At 38.3% G+C, this 20690-nt stretch overlaps 1 protein-coding gene across 2 annotated transcripts in view; it reads left to right on the top strand.

Moving 5' to 3' along the window:
• Positions 1-20690, top strand: part of LOC149241925 (Serine carboxypeptidase S28 family protein) — a 165374-nt gene that overhangs the window by 45608 nt on the left and 99076 nt on the right. For both annotated transcript variants that reach the window (XM_089374082.1, XM_089374081.1), the window contains exons 3-6: positions 15506-15692; positions 15889-16022; positions 16283-16395; positions 16487-16610. In XM_089374082.1, the coding sequence (XP_089230208.1) occupies positions 15506-15692; positions 15889-16022; positions 16283-16395; positions 16487-16610 (558 nt within the window). The remainder of the gene's footprint in view (positions 1-15505; positions 15693-15888; positions 16023-16282; positions 16396-16486; positions 16611-20690) is intronic.

Genomic DNA, 20690 nt, shown 5'->3' with positions numbered 1-20690 from the left:
CTGCTAGTTTGGCTAGTTGTGAGGCCATATGGCTTCGCAAGATGTTGTTTGGCCTATTTGGTCAGGCATTGAGACCTTCAGTAATTTACTGTGATAATTAGAGTTGCATAAAACTCACAGAGAATCCAGTTTTTCATGACAGGTCAAAGCATATTGAGATCAAGTATCACTTCATTAGAGACTATGTCCAAAAGGGAGCTGTCAAGCTTGAGTACATTTCCACAAATGAGTAGGTATTTTCACCAAAGCCTTACCGCGGGGCAAGCATGTCTACTTCAGAGACAAGATGGGAGTGGTGAGGAACACTTTTCGTGGTAAGAGGGAGTGTTAAAATTTGGGTACCAGAGGACAAGTGGTTCCCTAAGGCTTTGATCTTTGGCCTAGGGAAAAGTGTCCAAATTTATTTGTACTTTTCTCCTAAAGTGACTTTATAAGTGGTAAAGTCAATTTAATTTAAAAGTGACTTTATAAGTGGTAAAGTTACATTCTAATTTTAAAGTGACTTTATAAGTGGTAAAGTTACATTCTAATTTAAAGGTGACTTTATTCAAGTCAATGAAGAATTAGAAAGTGAAAAGTGACTATGGAAATAAAAGGCTAAGTGGGTCTTTATTTAAGTGGGTGAGTTAAAAACTAGAAAGTGAGAATTAAATGCACATTTATTCTCTTCCCTAGATCTAAATGAATCTCAGCCATTAGATCTTAGGGTAACCCAAAAGGTCATTTAGTGAGTAAAAGGAGAAGAGAAGAAAAAAGATTAATTCATTCTTTCATGAGCATTTGAGAGAAAGAGAAGCGAGAGTAAGGAGAAAAATTTTTAGCAGTGAGGAAGTGAAGGAGAGCAGCAAGAAGGCATTTCAGCAAATCTGGGCAGCAACATTTATTGGCATGCATCCCAAGGAAAAACCGTACAGCAGGAGAAAGGCACAAAAATAGAGGAAGAGGGACATTAGCAAGGGCATGAATTTCGAGGCAGATTTGGGCACAGTTTTCAAGGCAGCCGTACTGTTGAAATCTGTATAGTTCATACAACAAGTTCTAGGCATGTTTTTCGAGGCAGGTTGTACAACATTTAATGTTGTTTTGTTGCGGGAAAATTTCTGTTTTGGCTGTTTGCTGATTTCACGATTTTCGAGGTGGAGTTCAAGCACGAAAATCAAGACAAGTTGTAAATTGTGGTTGTTGGAATTTTTACTGTGTATTTTAGCTTCTTTGTAAAAGGATTTTCAGAAATAAAGAAGAGCTCTCAAACTGGTTTTCCCCAAGAGTTGTAGGGGGTTTTTCCAGGGTCACATTGACCAAAAATCAGTGTCATTTTCTGTGTGGCTATCATAATTTTGCTGTGTTTTATTTCTGCAATTTCAGCAGTTCTGATATCTCTAAATTTGTGTATTCATAAAATATTGTCATTTCTAGATTTTAGAATTTTTATCATGCTTAAAACTAAATGCATGGAGTGATAAGGAAAACTGATAACCGGAGTGGGGGTTGAAATTTCTTCATGGCACCGGTACTTGTGCTGATGTTTGGCTTGTTGCCAACATCCACTACACTGCTGCCCATGGCTCTGCCACTACCACCGCTACATTTTTACTGCAACTCTCTCTCAACATGCTGCCTATAGCACTGCCACTACTAACCGCTGCCCTGCAACTCAGGTGCTAACATCCTTGTCGGCCTAGAAGTCTCCTGATGCTGAAGCTACCTCTGCTGCTATCTGGTGCTTTCTCTGCTGCCTCTGCGCTATTGCAAACACCTCTGTGCCTCTCACTTTGCTGCAACCTCCTATGTGCCTCTTTGCACTGCTGCAACCTCCTATGTGCCTCTCTGCACTGCTGCAACCACCTCTGTGCCTCTCACATTGTTGCAACCTCCACTGTGCTGCTACAGACCTCTGCACTCTAGCATTGCCTTGTCGCTCCATCCGCATCTTGCTTCTATCGACATCCGTCATCCTGCTACTGTCATTCAGGGCTCCCGTAGCCGGATATGATCCAAGAGTTTGGGTACCTCAAGGATCCTGCCCCTCATCTTCTGTAGTCCTCCTGACTACAACTCGATGTCTCCCCACCTCTTCTCTAGAGGTGCATGAGCACTCATGGCACAGTCGTCATCCGTCTCGACTTCTTTCTCCACCTTAGTCGGAGCTGCCTTGGAGTCAGAAGCCTCTCCCTTATTCTTCTTCCTGGGACACTGGGTTGCATAATGACCCAGCTCCCCACAATGGAAGCACTTCACCTTGGAGATGTCCTTCTTCTTCCTCTTCCCTTGCTGTCCTGCAGATGTGAGAATTGCATCCTCCTCCTCCTCTTTCTTGATTCAACCTCCTTTGCTGCTAATCCTCGCCTTGGTCAATCGTTTGATCTCTTCTTAGCAAAGAGTTGCCCATATCCCTTCCCATCCTGGAAGATTAGCTCTGCCCAAAATGCTTTGGACAAATGTCTCCCAATCCTCAGAGATTGCCTTTAGGGCAGTCCTCACCATGAACTCCTGATCCTACGTGACCCCTATGGAAGTAAGTTGGTCCTGAATCTCTTGCAACCTGCTGAGGTATAGATCTATCTACTCCCCCTTCTGCATTTGATACAACCTTAGCTGATTCTCTAATAGCATCTTCCGTTGCACTGAAGTGCCCTGATAAAATGTCGTCAAAGTATCCCACATCTCCTTTGCCGTGTTCTTCTCGGCAATATGTGGTACTACATGATCCTTGACCCCATCAAGGATTATGCACTTTGCCTTTGTAATTGCATCCTCATACTTCTCATTATTAGCTGGGTCGACTGGGATAGCCACGGTTCTCAAGGGGAAGCCCTTGATGTGATGTCTATCCAGAACAGGCAGGATCCCGGCCTTCCAGATGACAAAGTTGGAGGCCTCGTCCAACCTATCCTGATCCCTTAGTCCGTTCATTGCCATCTCCGCTCCTCCTTTTGGACCCCCTCTAAGATTCGACTGCCCTCCTGGAAATCTCCCTCTAAGTCTTGATTTCCCTGCTGGAAATCTTCCTGCCAACTGTCGATCCGCTCCTCTCCAATCCTCTTTGCAACTGCAACTCGGATCTGGATTTCTTGGCTAGAAATCTGTCAAGGCAACGACTCCCTCTACCTTGGTTCTGTCCCGTTAGGTACTGTTCTGCTTCGACAACAACAACACCCCACCAGCTTCCTAATCCACAATCTGCCCACAGCGCCCTATGCCCTAGCAACTGAAGAAACTGAGCCTTCCAGCTCTGCGCAATCCCGACAAAGTCTGAATCACTCCTCTGGCCAACTGCGTCAAGCCTACCTGACTGAGTAGGATGAAATGGCTCTTCATGAGCCTCTTCTGCCTCTCTCTGCCTCTGCGCTGGCCTTCTCTCTGGCTCGAAATGATGATGCAGGCCCTCTGCGTCACTCCTCTGCTGCTTTCATCTTAGGAGCAGCTTTGTCTCTCGGGACAACTACTACTGCTGCAAATATTTCTGATTATGCTGGTGCCTTCAGTCCTCGTGTGATCTGCAATGCTCTAATGCCATGTTGAAATATCTAAGTTTGACACGTCAGAAATTCCTACTGCATTATCTGGTTTATTTCACCTACTTGTTTTATTCCTTAACAAGTTATTTATCCATATAAATACTGAACATAAACTCAAATGCAGTCTCAACTCATATACAAATCATCAACTGAAGTAATAGACAAACACACAAGGGACACCGCTATTTTTGGACAATTGTCAGCAGAAAAACCCAATGCGGAAAAACTGGTGCAATAATTCTGAGGTTTTATTATTATGCATATTTCTTGAGTACAATTAAGGTGCCAAACTGGCTCACCCAACAGAGATTTCTACACACCAATAATACCTCTTCTCGGAAGTAGATATTCAGCTTCTCAGCACTAGTCTGTCCCACGAAAATCCTTCTGGCGCTTCTCCAAGGCTCTGTGTTAGCCTTGCTAGCCTCTGCGTAGCTCTGGAACCCCCTGCGTCAGCCTTCTGCCTCTCTGCGTCAGCTCTCTGGCTTTCTGCATCACCCACGTAGGCCCCTCAGCCTCTGCGCAGCGCTAGCTGCCTCTGCGTAGCCTCCTCAGTCACTGTGTTGGCCTTCTGGCACTATCTCTGCCTCTCTGCTATGTACTCACTGGCCCTCACTGGAACTCAGATCACTTGCTCGAATTTTCTCAGCAGACCTCACTCTAGAAAATTGAACTAACTGATCAATCTTGGTGTGTCTCCAATTGACCCTCAAGCCTCCTCTTATACTTTTCCCGTTGAGTCTTCAACGACCGAGATTAAATCTCTAATCAACAACTACGATTAGATTTGGCTTGATCCATGTCATTTAGAGCATTCTTACCCAGTCTTATATTAATACCCATTAATATTTTAATTTTCTTAAGTTTAGACTTAGGAACCCCATTAAAAATATTAATTATTTTAATATTTCTCTAACCGGGTGGAATTTGCCCAAACCATTTTTGGGTCTTGGAGATCTCATGTGTTTTAGCCTCTCCACCAATTTTCATGGCTAGAGCACATCCGATGCTACCCCAAATCAACATTTGGCATGAGAATTTTTCTTTCTCCATTTTTTATTTTCTTGGTTATTTATTTCTCATTTTCCCACTAAACTTAGGAAAAATTGGGTTTTTGGGGTGTATAAGTGATTTTTCACTCCTCAAATTGTGTCTAAGTAGAAATTTGAGTAGAGCTCCAATTTTGACTCTTCATACCCCCTACAACTTCTGTAGACATCATTTATTACAATCTATATAATTTTTTTATTAAAATCTCATATGCCCTACGAGAAATTTTAATAATTTAAAAAATGACACCTAGACCTAATCAAATTCCGCGAAATTTTACAAGTGATTTACCATGGTAATATACATTGACTCTAGACATTAGGACTCACTTAAGGCCTTACCATCAAAGCCGCATTCCAGCTTTGGGGTATATTTGGGAGAGAAAACTCTATTAATTATCAAGCGCTGAAAAGCACAAATAATTGATTAAGTGAAAAATCTCCCTAGAGTGAACTCACTTGATAGCAAAATCCTAAGCTACCTAGGCTTGTTACATGGCTTTATTTCATCAAGATAGCATCACATTTACAATATCCCTGTAGGATTGCAAAATCTGAGTACAATGGAGAAAAAGAAAGAGAAGAAAGGGCTTAGAAGCCCTGATGAAATCTGAAACTCTGTAAGTGCAAGAATGCTCTAAAATATCTTTGGGCATGGAGTCTTCAAGTGTACTTCAGTGGTCAACAGTCACATTTGGAGATCAAAGCACACTAGATAGTATAATTTCTCTTGTGCACTATGGAGCACTAGTTGAGTGAAATCTATTGGGGAGGATATTTCGTTGGATGGTTCTCTCTCTTGGATGATTGTTGGTGATTATTTGCTAATATGTGCTACTTTCATGTAAGTCATCTTCCATCTCGTACTTGTTGATGAATTAGGGTTTGATGAAATTTTCACTAAAGTTCTGTTGATGTTTTATGGCTCTAAAATCTCCTTACACAATATTTTCATCAACTGTCTATTGAGGAACTTAGGTTTAACTTCCTTCCTTGCAATCTCCAAAGAAGATAGGACACTAGGGTTTAAGGGATTGAGGAACTCAAGTTTGTCTTTCTCATTCTCCTTGAATTCGCTTCCATTGATCCTCCTCCATAGATTTATTCACTCATAGACTCCATTAGCTCTTGATTGAGAAAGGCACTAGTCTCATCTTTTGTGTCAATCCCATAAATAAATAAAATAAACCCAATTTTTTTTTACATTTTATGTTTTCCAAGGTAAATTAGGGTTAGGTTACAACAAAATCATTATTTTTCAGCATTATTTGTCTTAAACCTTATTTTCCTTGGGTTAGGACTTGTTGTCGCGCGGATTGACACGACAACCCTCAGACCGGGGGCTGTCACTCTGATCCCCGATCCCTCCGTTTAAGCCTGTCTCCCGCGGCTAAGGGGGGTAGTCCCTGTGAGATGATGAGGCCAACTGTCGACCAGTTGGTTGGGAGACACGAGATACGATTAAGATAAACACTAAAATGATTTGATTAGTTAGCAGACCAGTGCCTTAACAGATTGTTATTAAAATGATTACTTGTTATATGATATAGAAAAATAAACCGTGACCAGCAATCATTTGTCATCAGCTAAATCACATAACCAAAACGATATCCAGCAACTGAAAACTTCGAAAAGATAAATGCTTAAAACCACCACGAGAATCGTAAACTATTAAACAGATATCAATTTCGTGTCTCGACTTGAAAATTTTAGATCTCAGCATGAAAGATAATAATTGAAAACAACTGAATCTGGCAAAAATAATTTTCCACGAAATTTTTATACTTTTTCAAATTTTTTTTTTTTTTTTTTTTTAAACAAAAGCTAAAAAAATAAAATCTAAAAATTAATCTAACTCTAAACTATATAAAAAATAAAACTATGCCTAATAAATCTCGTTTTTTTTTTTTTTTTTAAACCAAAATAAAGCAAAATTTAAAATCTAAATAAAATCTAATTAAAATAAAACCTAGCTTAAACTAAAAGAATGAATTAAAAACTAAAGTTATCAAAGCCTAAGATTTAAAACAATTAAAATCTAACATAGGCTAAATTTAAATTTTAAACACTAATTAAAATACAAAACCTACGCTATGCATCAAATAACCAAAACGTATGATCTGATAAAACCTACGCTACCACGCAGAACTGCTATGACCACAAACAATATCGATTTCGCAGATATGTACATAAACCCAAAACGCATCGAAATGGAAACCCTAGCCGATGATCATAAAAACACCAACCCGATATACCTGCTACGCAAACGGAGAAAAACGCAGTTGCTGAACGCGTGAGAACCTGTGGATCGATCTTTGAGAGACGCAGATAACCCACAATGATGATTGGCTGCGTTTATGGGTCGGCCCTCCTTTTTTTTTTATGCAGATAAATCCTCTGTTCCTGAAGCCGTGGCTTGTCTGGAAATGCTGGCAGCCTGAATCGATTACGGTATACATCTGTTTTGCAGGTTCATGCGCGGGTCAGAGAAGAGGCCATGCATGCGTGGAGCAGTTGGACAACGGCATAGGAAGCAGCGAAAGTATATGAGGAGCTCCGGGGTGAAACAAATCGATTGTGATTGGCCAGGGTCACTTTGATGTATCGGCCGGCCACTGTCAGAAAGATTACAACCGAATGCAGATTGCTCACAATTGTAATGGTCACTGAAACCTGAAATAAAACCCAAAAATTTGTAAAAACCAAAATCAAAACCCTAAATAAACCTGACCTAAGCAAAACTAAAATTGAAACCCTAGATCAGAAAATTCTGAAACCCTAAGACAGCTGATTAATTTACAAATTTGGCCCCTTAGCAGCCAGATTCATCAATAAGCACAGAAAATATTTAAAGAACAGAAATTTCAGATTGTCACTGTGAAAAACTTCAGAAAATCTCTCATGCAGATCAGAAAAATAAAACTGAATGATAGACCCAGGATCAAATCCAACTGGGCTCAGCAAAAAATGCTTGCGGGAGTTGGCTGGTTCAGCCGAGAACTTCCCCGAACGCCCACAAAATTCCTTCAGAAAATGCTTTCTGCACAGCTCAAAACAACCATCAGTAAAGAGGGCAAAAATGCTGCTAGATCTCAGAGAGTAATGGAGATACCTGCCATTACTTCAGAAACCCTAACAGCACCCAAACCCTAGCAAGTGAACAAGATACCTGTGCTCACAATACTCTTAAAAAAGCTATTATCAATGACTGAAAATAAAATATGCAGAAACTAAAACAATCTCACAACATTTTAAGAGAGTAACACCAGCAAGATATGGACCCCAAAGTCTTCTTTTATTAACCAGAAACAAATTTACAAGAGAGCTTCTTCAGTATCAGACTCACAGATCCCCCAATGATCTGAACTGACCCCTAGCACCCTACTTAAAGGAAATGACTCCAACGTCGAGTGATCCATGCTGAAATGATCTCTACCGTTGATGAGGATCAAAACAAAACATCTCTTGATCTCATCCGTCGATTTACTAAAAAATAATATTTTGCATGCATTCACTTAAAATATTATTATTTTATTAGTTAGGGTTTTTGCTATATTTTTTAAATTTTTTATTATTTTTTCATTTTTTAAATTTTTTATTTGTTTTATTATTTTATTATTATTATTTTTTTAATTCATTTTAAAATGGATCATCGAACTAAGCCTTCGGAAACATCACCTAGGACCTAGGACTTAGGACACATGAGGGGATTTAAAACATTTTCAACCCTCAAGACACATTTCATGATGACCTTTACAATTTACATCTTAAGGGGACAAACCCACTTAACATAGACCCTCACAAATCACCCAGTTCTGCGACACAACTATAATCTAGCAGATCAACACACTAGGATTCTCCTAAAGTTCTAATGACAAAATCCATCCCGGCTTTGGGGTCAGGTTTGAAGGAAAACTCTGCCGATCCATGGATCGGTGAGACGAAAAACCTTCCGGGACGTAGATTACCACTAGAAAGTTAGGTCCACCTAGGCAATTTACATACATGACTCATGTCTGCTTATTTACAATTCATACATGCAGACTGGGTTTTACAATCAAAATGATCAAGTTGCTGATGATGGCAGGATGGCACGGATATGCTGATCAGGTGCTGCCCCTTTTTGCCAAGAAAAGGGGGGGGGTACTGCATGGGTAGTTGACTAGCAGAGGTCAACATCTGGCTCTACTTGGGGACACGTTGTTGCTTGCAGGAATGTGAGAATCCAGAATCTGCATCCATACAACACAAAAATAAGTAGCGTCCATCCAAAAAATCATCATATACGTTAAGCACAGGAAAGATAAAAGCTCTTCATTTATTAACTATCTAAAGCAGAAATAAAAATGCGGAAAAAACAAGGAGTAGGGTTAGAAATACGATACAAAGGATGCCCTACGGCATCAGATGTGTTCAATATAGTGCATACTGAGCATTTGCCTGCTTTCAGGCAAATCTATGGGCTGCTTGTCGGATGTGCCATGTCCGATTTTGCATATGGTAGGACTCTTTCCTATCCGAAAATCAAGCTGCTCACGGCCGTCTGATGCATGAAATCTTCTTCTCATTCTCTTTCTCTTGCGCTTTTTCTTTCTGGCAGGTTGAATTACTGATGATATGGAACTTTCTGTTTCAAAACTATCAGATGAAGTATGTAAGATATGCGTGACATGTCTTTCTTTATCTTGCATCTGATCTTTATGTCTATCTGGATCACCTTCAATTAACCACCTAATGACCTCCTCATAATAAGATGGAACTTGTTGCGGCAAATGAGAAGGCTCTTGGTTTCTCTTATCATCTGACCATTGTTGAATCTTTTGAACTTGTATTCTAATGGCATCCATCTGACTAGAGCATTCATCCCTTATAGCACTGATTTGTATGGCATGGTGTTCTTGCATGTGTTTTATTACTTTATCATTCTTTTCCTTTATGTCCATCAAGCAATGTTGCATGAAATTTATTTCTTCTTTATGATTCGCTTGCATGTCAGCCAACTGATGATCCATAATTAATAACTTGTTTTGCATAGAATCAATTTCCCTATCATGATCAGCTTTCATGGTCACCATATTTTCTTCTAAGACTGACATCTTGCTTTGCATGCTTCTAATTTCTGTTTCATATTTAGTTTTCATGGCCTCAATTTCCTTAGCATGCTGATTTTGTGTGACCTCCAACTCCCTATTACGTTTTTCCAGGTGGGTGCATAAAGTTTTAACATCATTTATAAGACTAGTTTGATTGCTTTCCATATTTCTTACCAGCATCATTAGATCTTGTATAATTTGCTTTTGTTCTTCCCTTTCACTATCATTTGTCCCTGATTTTTCACTATCATGAACTTGGTCTGCGATATTTCCGGTAGATGACACATTCTGATCTTGAAAACTTTCTTCAACAGCTGGATTTTTTATAAGATTACTTTCTTTCTTTTGCACAATTTTAGAGGTAGAAGGCAAACTGTTTGGACTATCATATCTATCTTTAAAAGCATTGAGAATGTCTTGTAAAGAAGTGAAAAAATCATTAGGAAAATTATTAAACCAATTCAAGGCATCACCCTCTAAAGAATGGACAAATAGACGCATCTTGAAATCTTCATGATTATACTGAGGAAGTCTACAATATATGATCATTACACAAGTAAACATGTTTAAATTCTTTCTAACAGCGACCGAATCACCACCCGAGAACTTAAATAATTTAGAAATGGCCTCTTTCGGAAGATCATGGAGATTATCAGTAAAATGACATGGTTTAAATGAATAATCCATGATGAGCAATAAGGGATCAAATGGATGATAGAAAGAGATTTCTGATCAAGAAAATTAAGAGATGAAAGAAGTGGAGTCGCCACTTGAACAATGAATCTGATTCTAGGATCCAAAAAGTAACCACAAGCAGATATGAGGAAAGCTTCTTGTTTGGGAAGAATGAGAAAGTGGAGTCGCCACCCAAACAAGAAACAAACGAAGAGATGCTACTGATATGGCGAAAAATAAGGCAATAAAAGATCCAAATGATAACCCAAAAGGTTGAATTTGCCAGCTCAAAATGAGAGATGAGAAAGATGAGAAGGTGAATGTCAATGAAACACCGAGAACAAATTGTCCCCGGCAACGGCGCCAAAAAATGTTGGCGTTGCCGGCTCAAACGAAGGACAGAAAGATGAACGATGAATGATGAAAAGATGCTGAAATGCCGAGAAAACAAAGTCCCCGGCAACGGCGCCAAAAAATGTTGTCGCGCGGATTGACACGACAACCCTCAGACCGGGGGCTGTCCCTTTGATCCCCGATCCCTCCGTTTAAGCCTGTCTCCCGCGGCTAAGGGGGGTAGTCCCTGTGAGATGATGAGGCCAACTGTCGACCAGTTGGTTGGGAGACACGAGACACGATTAAGATAAGCACTAAAATGATTTGATTAGTTAGCAGACCAGTGCCTTAAGAGATTGTTATTAAAATGATTACTTGTTAAATGATATAGAAAAATAAACCGTGACCAGCAATCATTTGTCATCAGCTAAATCACATGACCAAAACGATATCCAGCAACTGAAAACTTCGAAAAGATAAATGCTTAAAACCACCACGAGAATCGTAAATTATTAACCAGATATCAATTTCGTGTCTCGACTTGAAAATTTTAGATCTCAGCATGAAAGATAATAATTGAAAACAACTGAATCTGGCAAAAATAATTTTCCACGAAATTTTTATACTTTTTCAAAAATTTAATTTTTTTTTTTTTTTAAACAAAAGCTAAAAAAAATAAAATCTAAAAATTAATCTAACACTAAACTATATAAAAAATAAAACTATGCCTAATAAATCTCGTTTTTTTTTTTTTTAAAACCAAAATAAAGCAAAATTTAAAATCTAAATAAAATCTAATTAAAATAAAACCTAGCTTAAACTAAAAGAATGAATTAAAAACTAAAGTTATCAAAGCCTAAGATTTAAAACAATTAAAATCTAACATAGGCTAAATTTAAACACTAATTAAAATACAAAACCTACGCTATGCATCAAATAACCAAAACGTATGATCTGATAAAACCTACGCTACCACGCAGAACTGCTATGACCACAAACAATATCGATTTCGCAGATATGTACATAAACCCAAAACGCATCGAAATGGAAACCCTAGCCGATGATCATAAAAACACCAACCCGATATACCTGCTACGCAAACGGAGAAAAACGCAGTTGCTGAACGCGTGAGAACCTGTGGATCGATCTTTGAGAGACGCAGATAACCCACAGTGATGATTGGCTGCGTTTATGGGTCGGCCCTCCTTTTTTTTTTATGCAGATAAATCCTCTGTTCCTGAAGCCGTGGCTTGTCTGGAAATGCTGGCAGCCTGAATCGATTACGGTATACATCTGTCTTGCAGGTTCATGCGCGGGTCAGAGAAGAGGCCATGCATGCGTGGAGAAGTTGGACAACGGCATAGGAAGCAGCGAAAGTATACGAGGAGCTCCGGGGTGAAACAAATCGATTGTGATTGGCCAGGGTCACTTTGATGCCCACACTTTCATGTATCGGCCGGCCACTGTCAGAAAGATTACAACCCAATGCAGAATGCTTACAATTGTAATGGTCACTGAAACCTGAAATAAAACCCAAAAATTTGTAAAAACCAAAATCAAAACCCTAAATAAACCTGACCTAAGCAAAACTAAAATTGAAACCCTAGATCAGAAAATTCTGAAACCCTAAGACAGCTGATTAATTTACAAATTTGGCCCCTTAGCAGCCAGATTCATCAATAAGCACAGAAAATATTTAAAGAACAGAAATTTCAGATTGTCACTGTGAAAAACTTCAGAAAATCTCTCATGCAGATCAGAAAAATAAAACTGAATGATAGACCCAGGATCAAATCCAACTGGGCTCAGCAAAAAATGCTTGCGGGAGTTGGCTGGTTCAGCCGAGAACTTCCTCGAACGCCCACAAAATTCCTTCAGAAAATGCTTTCTGCACAACTCAAAACAACCATCAGTAAAGAGGGCAAAAATGCTGCTAGATCTCAGAGAGTAATGGAGATACCTGCCATTACTTCAGAAACCCTAACAGCACCCAAACCCTAGCAAGTGAACAAGATACCTGTGCTCACAATACTCTTAAAAAAGCTATTATCAATGACTGAAAATAAAATATGCAGAAACTAAAACAATCTCACAGCATTTTAAGAGAGTAACACCAGCAAGATATGGACCCCAAAGTCTTCTTTTATTAACCAGAAACAGATTTACAAGAGAGCTTCTTCAGTATCAGACTCACAGATCCCCCAATGATCTGAACTGACCCCTAGCACCCTACTTAAAGGAAATGACTCCAACGTTGAGTGATCCATGCTGAAATGATCTCGACCGTTGATGAGGATCAAAACAAAACATCTCTTGATCTCATCCGTCGATTTACTAAAAAATAATATTTTGCATGCATTCACTTAAAATATTATTATTTTATTAGTTAGGGTTTTTGCTATATTTTTTAAATTTTTTATTATTTTTTCATTTTTTAAATTTTTTATTTGTTTTATTATTTTATTATTATTATTTTTTTAATTCATTTTAAAATGGATCATCGAACTAAGCCTTCGGAAACATCACCTAGGACCTAGGACTTAGGACACATGAGGGGATTTAAAACATTTTCAACCCTCAAGACACATTTCATGATGACCTTTACAATTTACATCTTAAGGGGACAAACCCACTTAACATAGACCCTCACAAATCACCCAGTTCTGCGACACAACTATAATCTAGCAGATCAACACACTAGGATTCTCCTAAGTTCTAATGACAAAATCCATCCCGGCTTTGGGGTCAGGTTTGAAGGAAAACTCTGCCGATCCATGGATCGGTGAGACGAAAAACCTTCCGGGACGTAGATTACCACTAGAAAGTTAGGTCCACCTAGGCAATTTACATACATGACTCATGTCTGCTTATTTACAATTCATACATGCAGACTGGGTTTTACAATCAAAATGATCAAGTTGCTGATGATGGCAGGATGGCACGGATATGCTGATCAGGTGCTGCCCCTTTTTGCCAAGAAAAGGGGGGGGTACTGCATGGGTAGTTGCATGGGTAGTTGACCAGTAGAGGTCAACAGGACTTGCATGGATTCAATTGGAAAAGTGAAAATATCATTTTACATGCATCTTGCTGCCATAAATTAGGGCTGACATCTAGGGTTTCTATTGTTGTTATATGTGTTTTCAGCCGTTGAAAATTTTGCTTTAATTTATTCTCTTGTTTACTCATTGATCAACCCTAATTTTACACTTGTTTATCATAGATGTTGGAGCTGTTTTCTTATTGTTGTTATAAAATATTCACATGCTATAAATTGCTGATTAAAACCGTAATTTACAATAACAAAGTGTAACTTCCTGATTGCATGTGTTTAGGAACCTATTTGAGCCTCTTTAGGTCACATTAAGTTCTCTAGATTTAGCCATAGGATTCTTTGAACTCACTTTCTTGGAATATACCTTAAATCATTGGAAACCCTAATCATTGCATACTTTTCCTGGTGTGAATCTTGTTGTAGATACTAGAACCATTAGGGGGTATTTAGCTTAAGACCATTTGGGTTATTTAATCCCCAAGATTCATAGGGGAAGCTTCGCTTATGGGGATTGTATCCAACTACAAAAATGAGGGGTGTAGTTGCTGAGGTGACAGTGGTAACTATCCCATTGTTGCTCTCAATCTATATTGCTTAGTGAGGCTTTGCACTGGCATGTTAGATTTTGCAGTAACAGGCACTTACCTAAGCTTGTAACATTAGACAGTTTCTTGTTTTCCCATCATGTCTAATTGAAAGTGCCTAACTCAATAAACATAATAACCTTTCATCGAACTGTTTTATTATTTAGAAGGGGACTGACTAAACGTGAAAAGTTTTGCTCTTGAACTGCTTTTTTCAAAGATAATGAATCATAGTATCACAACAAATGAATATTCACATGCGATTCAAAACTACTTATATCTCAGCCATACAAGGTATAATCTCCCAACATTCTGTGAGTCTGTTAGTTTATTATAGTGATCCAACAAAGTTCTTTCTGACTACAACTGTCTAATTAACAACTGTTTCAATATTGCAAACAAACATGCAAAAATCAATTGTTAACAGAACTACAGGTATTGGAGGACTCTTATGATACCAGATCTCCACTTGATTAGAATGGAAGTAGATGGTGGCCTTTGCTGAAGCTGCTTTCTAATTTTTTTCCCTGCTTATATGCTGGACACTGGTGATTTCAAAGGAATTCATCAGTAACTTACTCTTCTAAATAAGATTCTGGAATCCCATGTGGTGTAACTTGATATTACCTTTAATAGCCTCCACAACCAGCTTTGAGTCTCCTCGCATGAGGAGTTTGGATACCCTTATTATGCTTCGTGAGCTTAAGACCTTGAATCAAAGACATGACTTCACTAAAATTATTTTTAGTCTTATACCTCACATGATGATGCAGGTGAATAAGAAAAACTATTTCTGAGATGACCACCAACTCTGGCAGGTCCAGATGGTTTCAATAAACACCATCAAAGTGCATGTGTCCAATATCCTTCCAGGATGATATCTATTGCTGGATCGGAAATGTCTATCTGTTGTAACTCTAGTGCTTACGTGAAGTAATATAAGTTGCATAACGCATTTTTTAAAAAACCAAAATAACTAATGAGATTTTACTGTTACCAAAATTTTGAGTTTTAATTGAGCTGAGACAGCAATTTTCTTGCGCTAATTGAGACAGTTGTAGGAATCCATATTTTCATACGTCTTACGAAAGTTATTTTCTGTGTTGTTCTTGCATTGGGATTTGTTATATATGAAGAACTTTTGTATTCAAAATCTCGATGTAAAGAATGGATTTAACTATGTTTTGCTGTATCTCAGCACCGCTACTATGGAGAGTCTATGCCCTATGGCAATCAGAGTGTGGCCTACAAGGACGGAGATTCACTATCTTATCTCACAGCTGAGCAAGCACTGGCTGATTTTGCAACTTTGATAGTAGACCTAAAAAAGAACCTATCTGCCGAGGCTTGTCCAGTTGTCTTGTTTGGTGGTTCTTATGGTGGAAGTAAGTCTTAAGAATGGTGCTTCATCCAGATTTCAATGCCTAGTTCTATCTTTTTTAAATTAAAATTTATAACCTTTCCTTGTTACGTCTACTTTAAAACTTAAAAAAAGGTATTGACTGTAGATTTGCTCCTTTCTTGTAATTAGTTATCTTTTATATAGTATAATTTAGAATCTTCTTTGTATTTCCTGTGCAGTGTTAGCTGCTTGGATGAGGTTGAAATATCCACATATTGCAATAGGTGCCCTAGCTTCATCTGCTCCAATATTGCAGTTTGAAGACATTGTACCATCTGATACATTCTACAATCTTGTTTCCAATGATTTCAAGGTCCATACCTAGCTGCACACGATTCATTTTGAACTTTTCTTTTAGTAAGCTTGTCTTGGAATTTTATCTTATTTTATTTTTTCTGGAAATTTAATGTTAAGCTTTCCTTGGCAAATATTCTTTCTAGTTCTTTTAGGGCCAGGAAAGGGAAATGGTGTTTTGTGAAGAATTTAAATTGAATCTGTATAGAAGGTACAACTAATTGGATGATTTGAGAAAACAGTGGCTAACAATGTGTTCTTCTATCCTCTATTATGCAGCGGGAAAGTGAGAACTGTTTCAAGGTGATACAGCAATCATGGAAAGCACTGGAGACATATGGTGAAAGAGATGAAGGGTTACAAAATCTTAGCAAGAAGTTTCGCATGTGCAGGTGATGTCATGAAGAATTTAGCACTTGACTTATTTTTGTGTGGTTTGGTTCATTTTGTTGTTCTTAAAAAGCCAAGGAATATACTTTACAGGGATCTCAAAAGCACAGAGGAAGTACAAGACTGGTTAAGCTCAGCATACAGTAACCTTGCTATGGTGGACTATCCGTATCCAGCTAGTTTCTTAATGCCTTTGCCTGGCTTCCCAATAAGAGAGGTGTGGTTCATTCAGATCAAGTTTTGGTGGCAAGAATATGCTTATTGTATTTACTAATTTATCAAAGAATTGTAGAATATATTGATTTACTTTTCTCAAAATTTCCATCTACTAGATTCCTACTATTTATCCCAATAGAAGGAACTCAAATTTTGGGATGAGAGTAAATATGATCTTTATTACAAATATTTGAGTTATTTTTGCATGATTCCTTATCTTTCCAAGATCTAACTGTTTCAGAGCATTGTTGAGGTTACTTGGTGAGGACTAGAAGCGTGTTGTAAGCAACAATACCATTAACTGTAAATGTATGTACCATTCTGGTGATAGCTGTATTTGTTTCAAAAAATATTTCATTATTTCATGTGTTTGCAAGAACAAATTACGTGGTTGCCATTTCAATTTTCATCCCTTCTACATTGCTTTTGGGAAAAAGATGATTGGATGCAAGAGTATATCCAATTTCTTCAATATGCATTTTGAGTACTAAAGGCTTTCAGTATAACTGCTAGCTATAACTGAGGGTGGAATGTCTACTTTGGTTTTGAAGGCAATTGTAAACCAGTTGACTTCTAGTTGTCGGCACTAAAGAAACTCTTTGAGATTGTCATCATTCCTATTATCTTAGATGGATGTGAAGTTTGGAGCTATAGTATCTCTAGAGAATCACGGAGAAAGATGGAACAAATACAAAAGTGTTTTAGTTTCTAATCTTAAAATTAAAACATATGCTCTATCCTATCCTTGTCATAAAAGCATGTCTTTTCCCCATTGAGAGTATGGTTATGACCAGGTATTGAATGTACAAACGCAAGATAAACAACATGAAAGAAAAGAGGCTTCCTATGATTGCTTCAAACTCTATTTAAAGTCAGTTTTGCCTCGAGAGTTTGGCATAAAATGGCCAATTCTTGGCAAAATAATTGGAGAATAAAGGAGGAACTCATTTTGTAGAATTTTGATACCATTAAAAGTATTATTACATATAAGTTTAAGGAGAAATTTTGGTGTGATAAAGAATTAGAAGATAAAAGAAAATTAAAATACTATAACTGGTTATTAACCCTAATCTAGAAGGTCAAAAGTATCTTTCTATTTTAACTAGCATAAAAAAGAAGATCAACATTACTAAGATAAAAATGAACTCTCACAAGCTCCATAGTGAAATAGGTTTGTGCAGAGTAACTACAACCAACAACTATTGGATTTTTGTAGCTATGGTTGGTCTTCATATTGTATAAATTAGCCCTTCAAATATATGTATTGATAAATTTCAAGACATGTTCTTCATGTCTTTTTCAAAAGAAAGAATTTGAATTTTTGATTTCAAATATTTTGGCATTAAAGAAGTCAATTCGGCCTCCACTTGGTCAAGTTGGCCCAGCCCTATTGTGGCACCCATTCGACCTCCTAAGAAAAATATATATATTTCATTCGGCCTCCTCTCCTTGACACTATTTGACCTCAAGCAATAACATTTTCTGATCCAAGTGAAGGAGAAACATAACAAAAAGGATGAAGACAAGAAGAAGAATTTCTCTCTCCAAGTTTGATCTCGCACGCATGACATTCTCTCTTTGTTGACTTTGCATGTGATGAATTTTTGGGCATATCTAGCAATGGGTCTGGGTTTTTTGAGTTTAGTAGGAGGCCGAAATTCGGCCCTAGTAGAGCAGAGTAGGTTGAGACTTTTGGGCAACATCTTGACTTGATTTGAAGACACATTAACCAGGTTTGACCAAGGATCTCTTGCTGGTCTGTTTGACTTCATTTTGACTAGGAAAGATCAATTGTATCTCTTGTTAAATTGAAATATTTATCCAAGGAAAAGGTTGCCAAGTTTTTCCCCCCTGTGGGTTTTCCTAGAGTAAAATTCTTGGGTTTCTTGTTTGGCTGTCTCTTTATGATCCTACTGCCATTTTGTTTCTACTATTGAGATCCCCTGTGTAATTGCTTTATGATGAATTTGAATGCAAGAAACGATTAACTTAAGAAATCATAAGAAGTAATTATCAGTTAGAAGATCCTATGAGAAATCAACAACAACTTGGAGAAAAACTGTGATAGCAAATGTTTTGCCCCCTAAAATTCACACAACAATGAATTGATTAAAAGGAGGGGCAAACTGTTGGTGTATGTTCAATTTTCTATGCAAGAGTGCAATAGATACAATTTTCTTGCAAATAATTATTTCCTAATTATCTTCAACTAGTATTTAAATCCCACTACTATCATTGAATAATTACACTTTAGAAAATCTCAACAGTAAATGCAATGAAAATGGCAAAGATCATAGAAAGACAGCCATGCACAATAGATTCAATATTTTTACCTTGGGAAACCCAACCTTGGGAGAAAACCCACCAAATTTTCTTTTTGAGAAATTATTGTTTGACAAGGTTTATAGATCAGATATTTGTGCCAATATCCAAGTCAAAATACGAGTCAAACTTGGCCAACTTGTTGTCCTTTGAGGTCAACCCCTTTAACCCTTCTTTAGCCCTGTTTCACCTACAACCAATGGCCTTCCTGCTCCACAGGTGTGTCTGCCCAAGAAGGATAAGAGAAATGATGAAGAGAGAGAATAAACTTGCTCTTGCTTGGTGGAGAAGTGGAGAAACTGAGACATCACACCCTCTATTTATACTTGCTGAATGAGGTGAAATGACCCAAGGGACACACCCTTCATAGGTTGGGTCGACTTGACTTTCCTAGGTTGACTTGTCACTTCAAATATTAATTTTTTCATAATTCTTCTAGGCCGAATTGAAAACCATTTAGCCATATGCGAATACCTCCTAAAATCAACACTCCCTCTTAGTGGGGGAGATATTCTCCTTAACTAAAACTTCTTCTGCACAAGAAAAGTTCATGAGCTTGCTATGTTGATGTAGTGTCTCCTCACATGCACGTCTATAGATATAAATCACTCCATCCTGGAGCAGGCAATGTGAGTAATGCAAGTCATTTACCCTTGGCCAAATCAGCATGGCCCAACGAAATCAACATGGCTTCTCAGGTAAATGTATCCATCTCCCCTGGTCAAATCAGCATGATCCAACCAATCAGCATGGCTTCTCATGAGAAGGTTTGCCCCTAGGCCATTCACCCTTGGCCAAATCAACATGGCCCAACAAAATCATCATGGCCTAGCCAAATCAGCATGGCTTCTTAGGTGAATGTATCATTCTTCCCTGGTCAAATCAACATGACCCTATGGATGCCAAATCAACATGGCTCTAATGGAAGAATGTCTGCCCTATGCTGCAATTGCCTTGGGCCATTCACCCCTAGCCAAATCAGCATGGCTTCATGGGTAAATGTATCAATCTCCCCTAGTCAAATCAACATGGCCATATGGGAGAAAGTCTGCCTCAATCATGCATGCATCAATACTATGAGCATTCACCCTTTTAACCAAATTAGCAAGGCCCAATGGGTGAATGTATAATTATCCCCTAGCAAAATCAACATGACCCCATGGAAGAATGTCTGCCCTATTTTACAAGCTGCAGAAACATCAACACTACATCTTTGAGAGGGAGACATTCTGCATCACACCAAGCTTGTCTATGAAGTATACAATTTTACTCTTGCTAGAGGCTTGGTTAGAATGTTTGCAATCTGCTTGCCTGAGGATATGTACTGGAGCTTCACTGCTCCCTTCTGCACCATGTCTCAGACCATATCCAATTGTACCATGCAAGTACCTCAACACATGCTTTGCCGCATGCCTTAGCTCAACCATAAACTGACCAACTTCCTTTACTAGATCCATCACCACAACTGCTTTCTGGTCACTTTGATTGGGTGGTCCCTCTGACACTGAAGCATCCCAACTTTCTGGGATTGCCCCCTCATAGAAGGCAAACTGCTCCTAGATACCTCTGTTGATTTATGGTAGCATCAGATGTGCTCTAAGCCTCAAAATTTGTAGGGAGGCTAGGACACATGTATTCCACAATACCCAAAAATCGTTTTGTGAAATTTCACCCGGAGACAGCTTTATTAAAATAATTAATTATTTTTAATTGGTGCCTAAGTCTAAACTTAGGAAATTAAAATAATTAAAGGGTATTA

The sequence above is a fragment of the Pinus tabuliformis genome, chromosome 8 (assembly GCF_031772625.1).
Source record: "Pinus tabuliformis cultivar Carrire ecotype Pingquan chromosome 8, CPIR1, whole genome shotgun sequence".
In the NCBI taxonomy this organism is placed as follows: domain Eukaryota; kingdom Viridiplantae; phylum Streptophyta; class Pinopsida; order Pinales; family Pinaceae; genus Pinus; species Pinus tabuliformis.
This window is presented reverse-complemented; position numbering and strand designations above follow the sequence as displayed.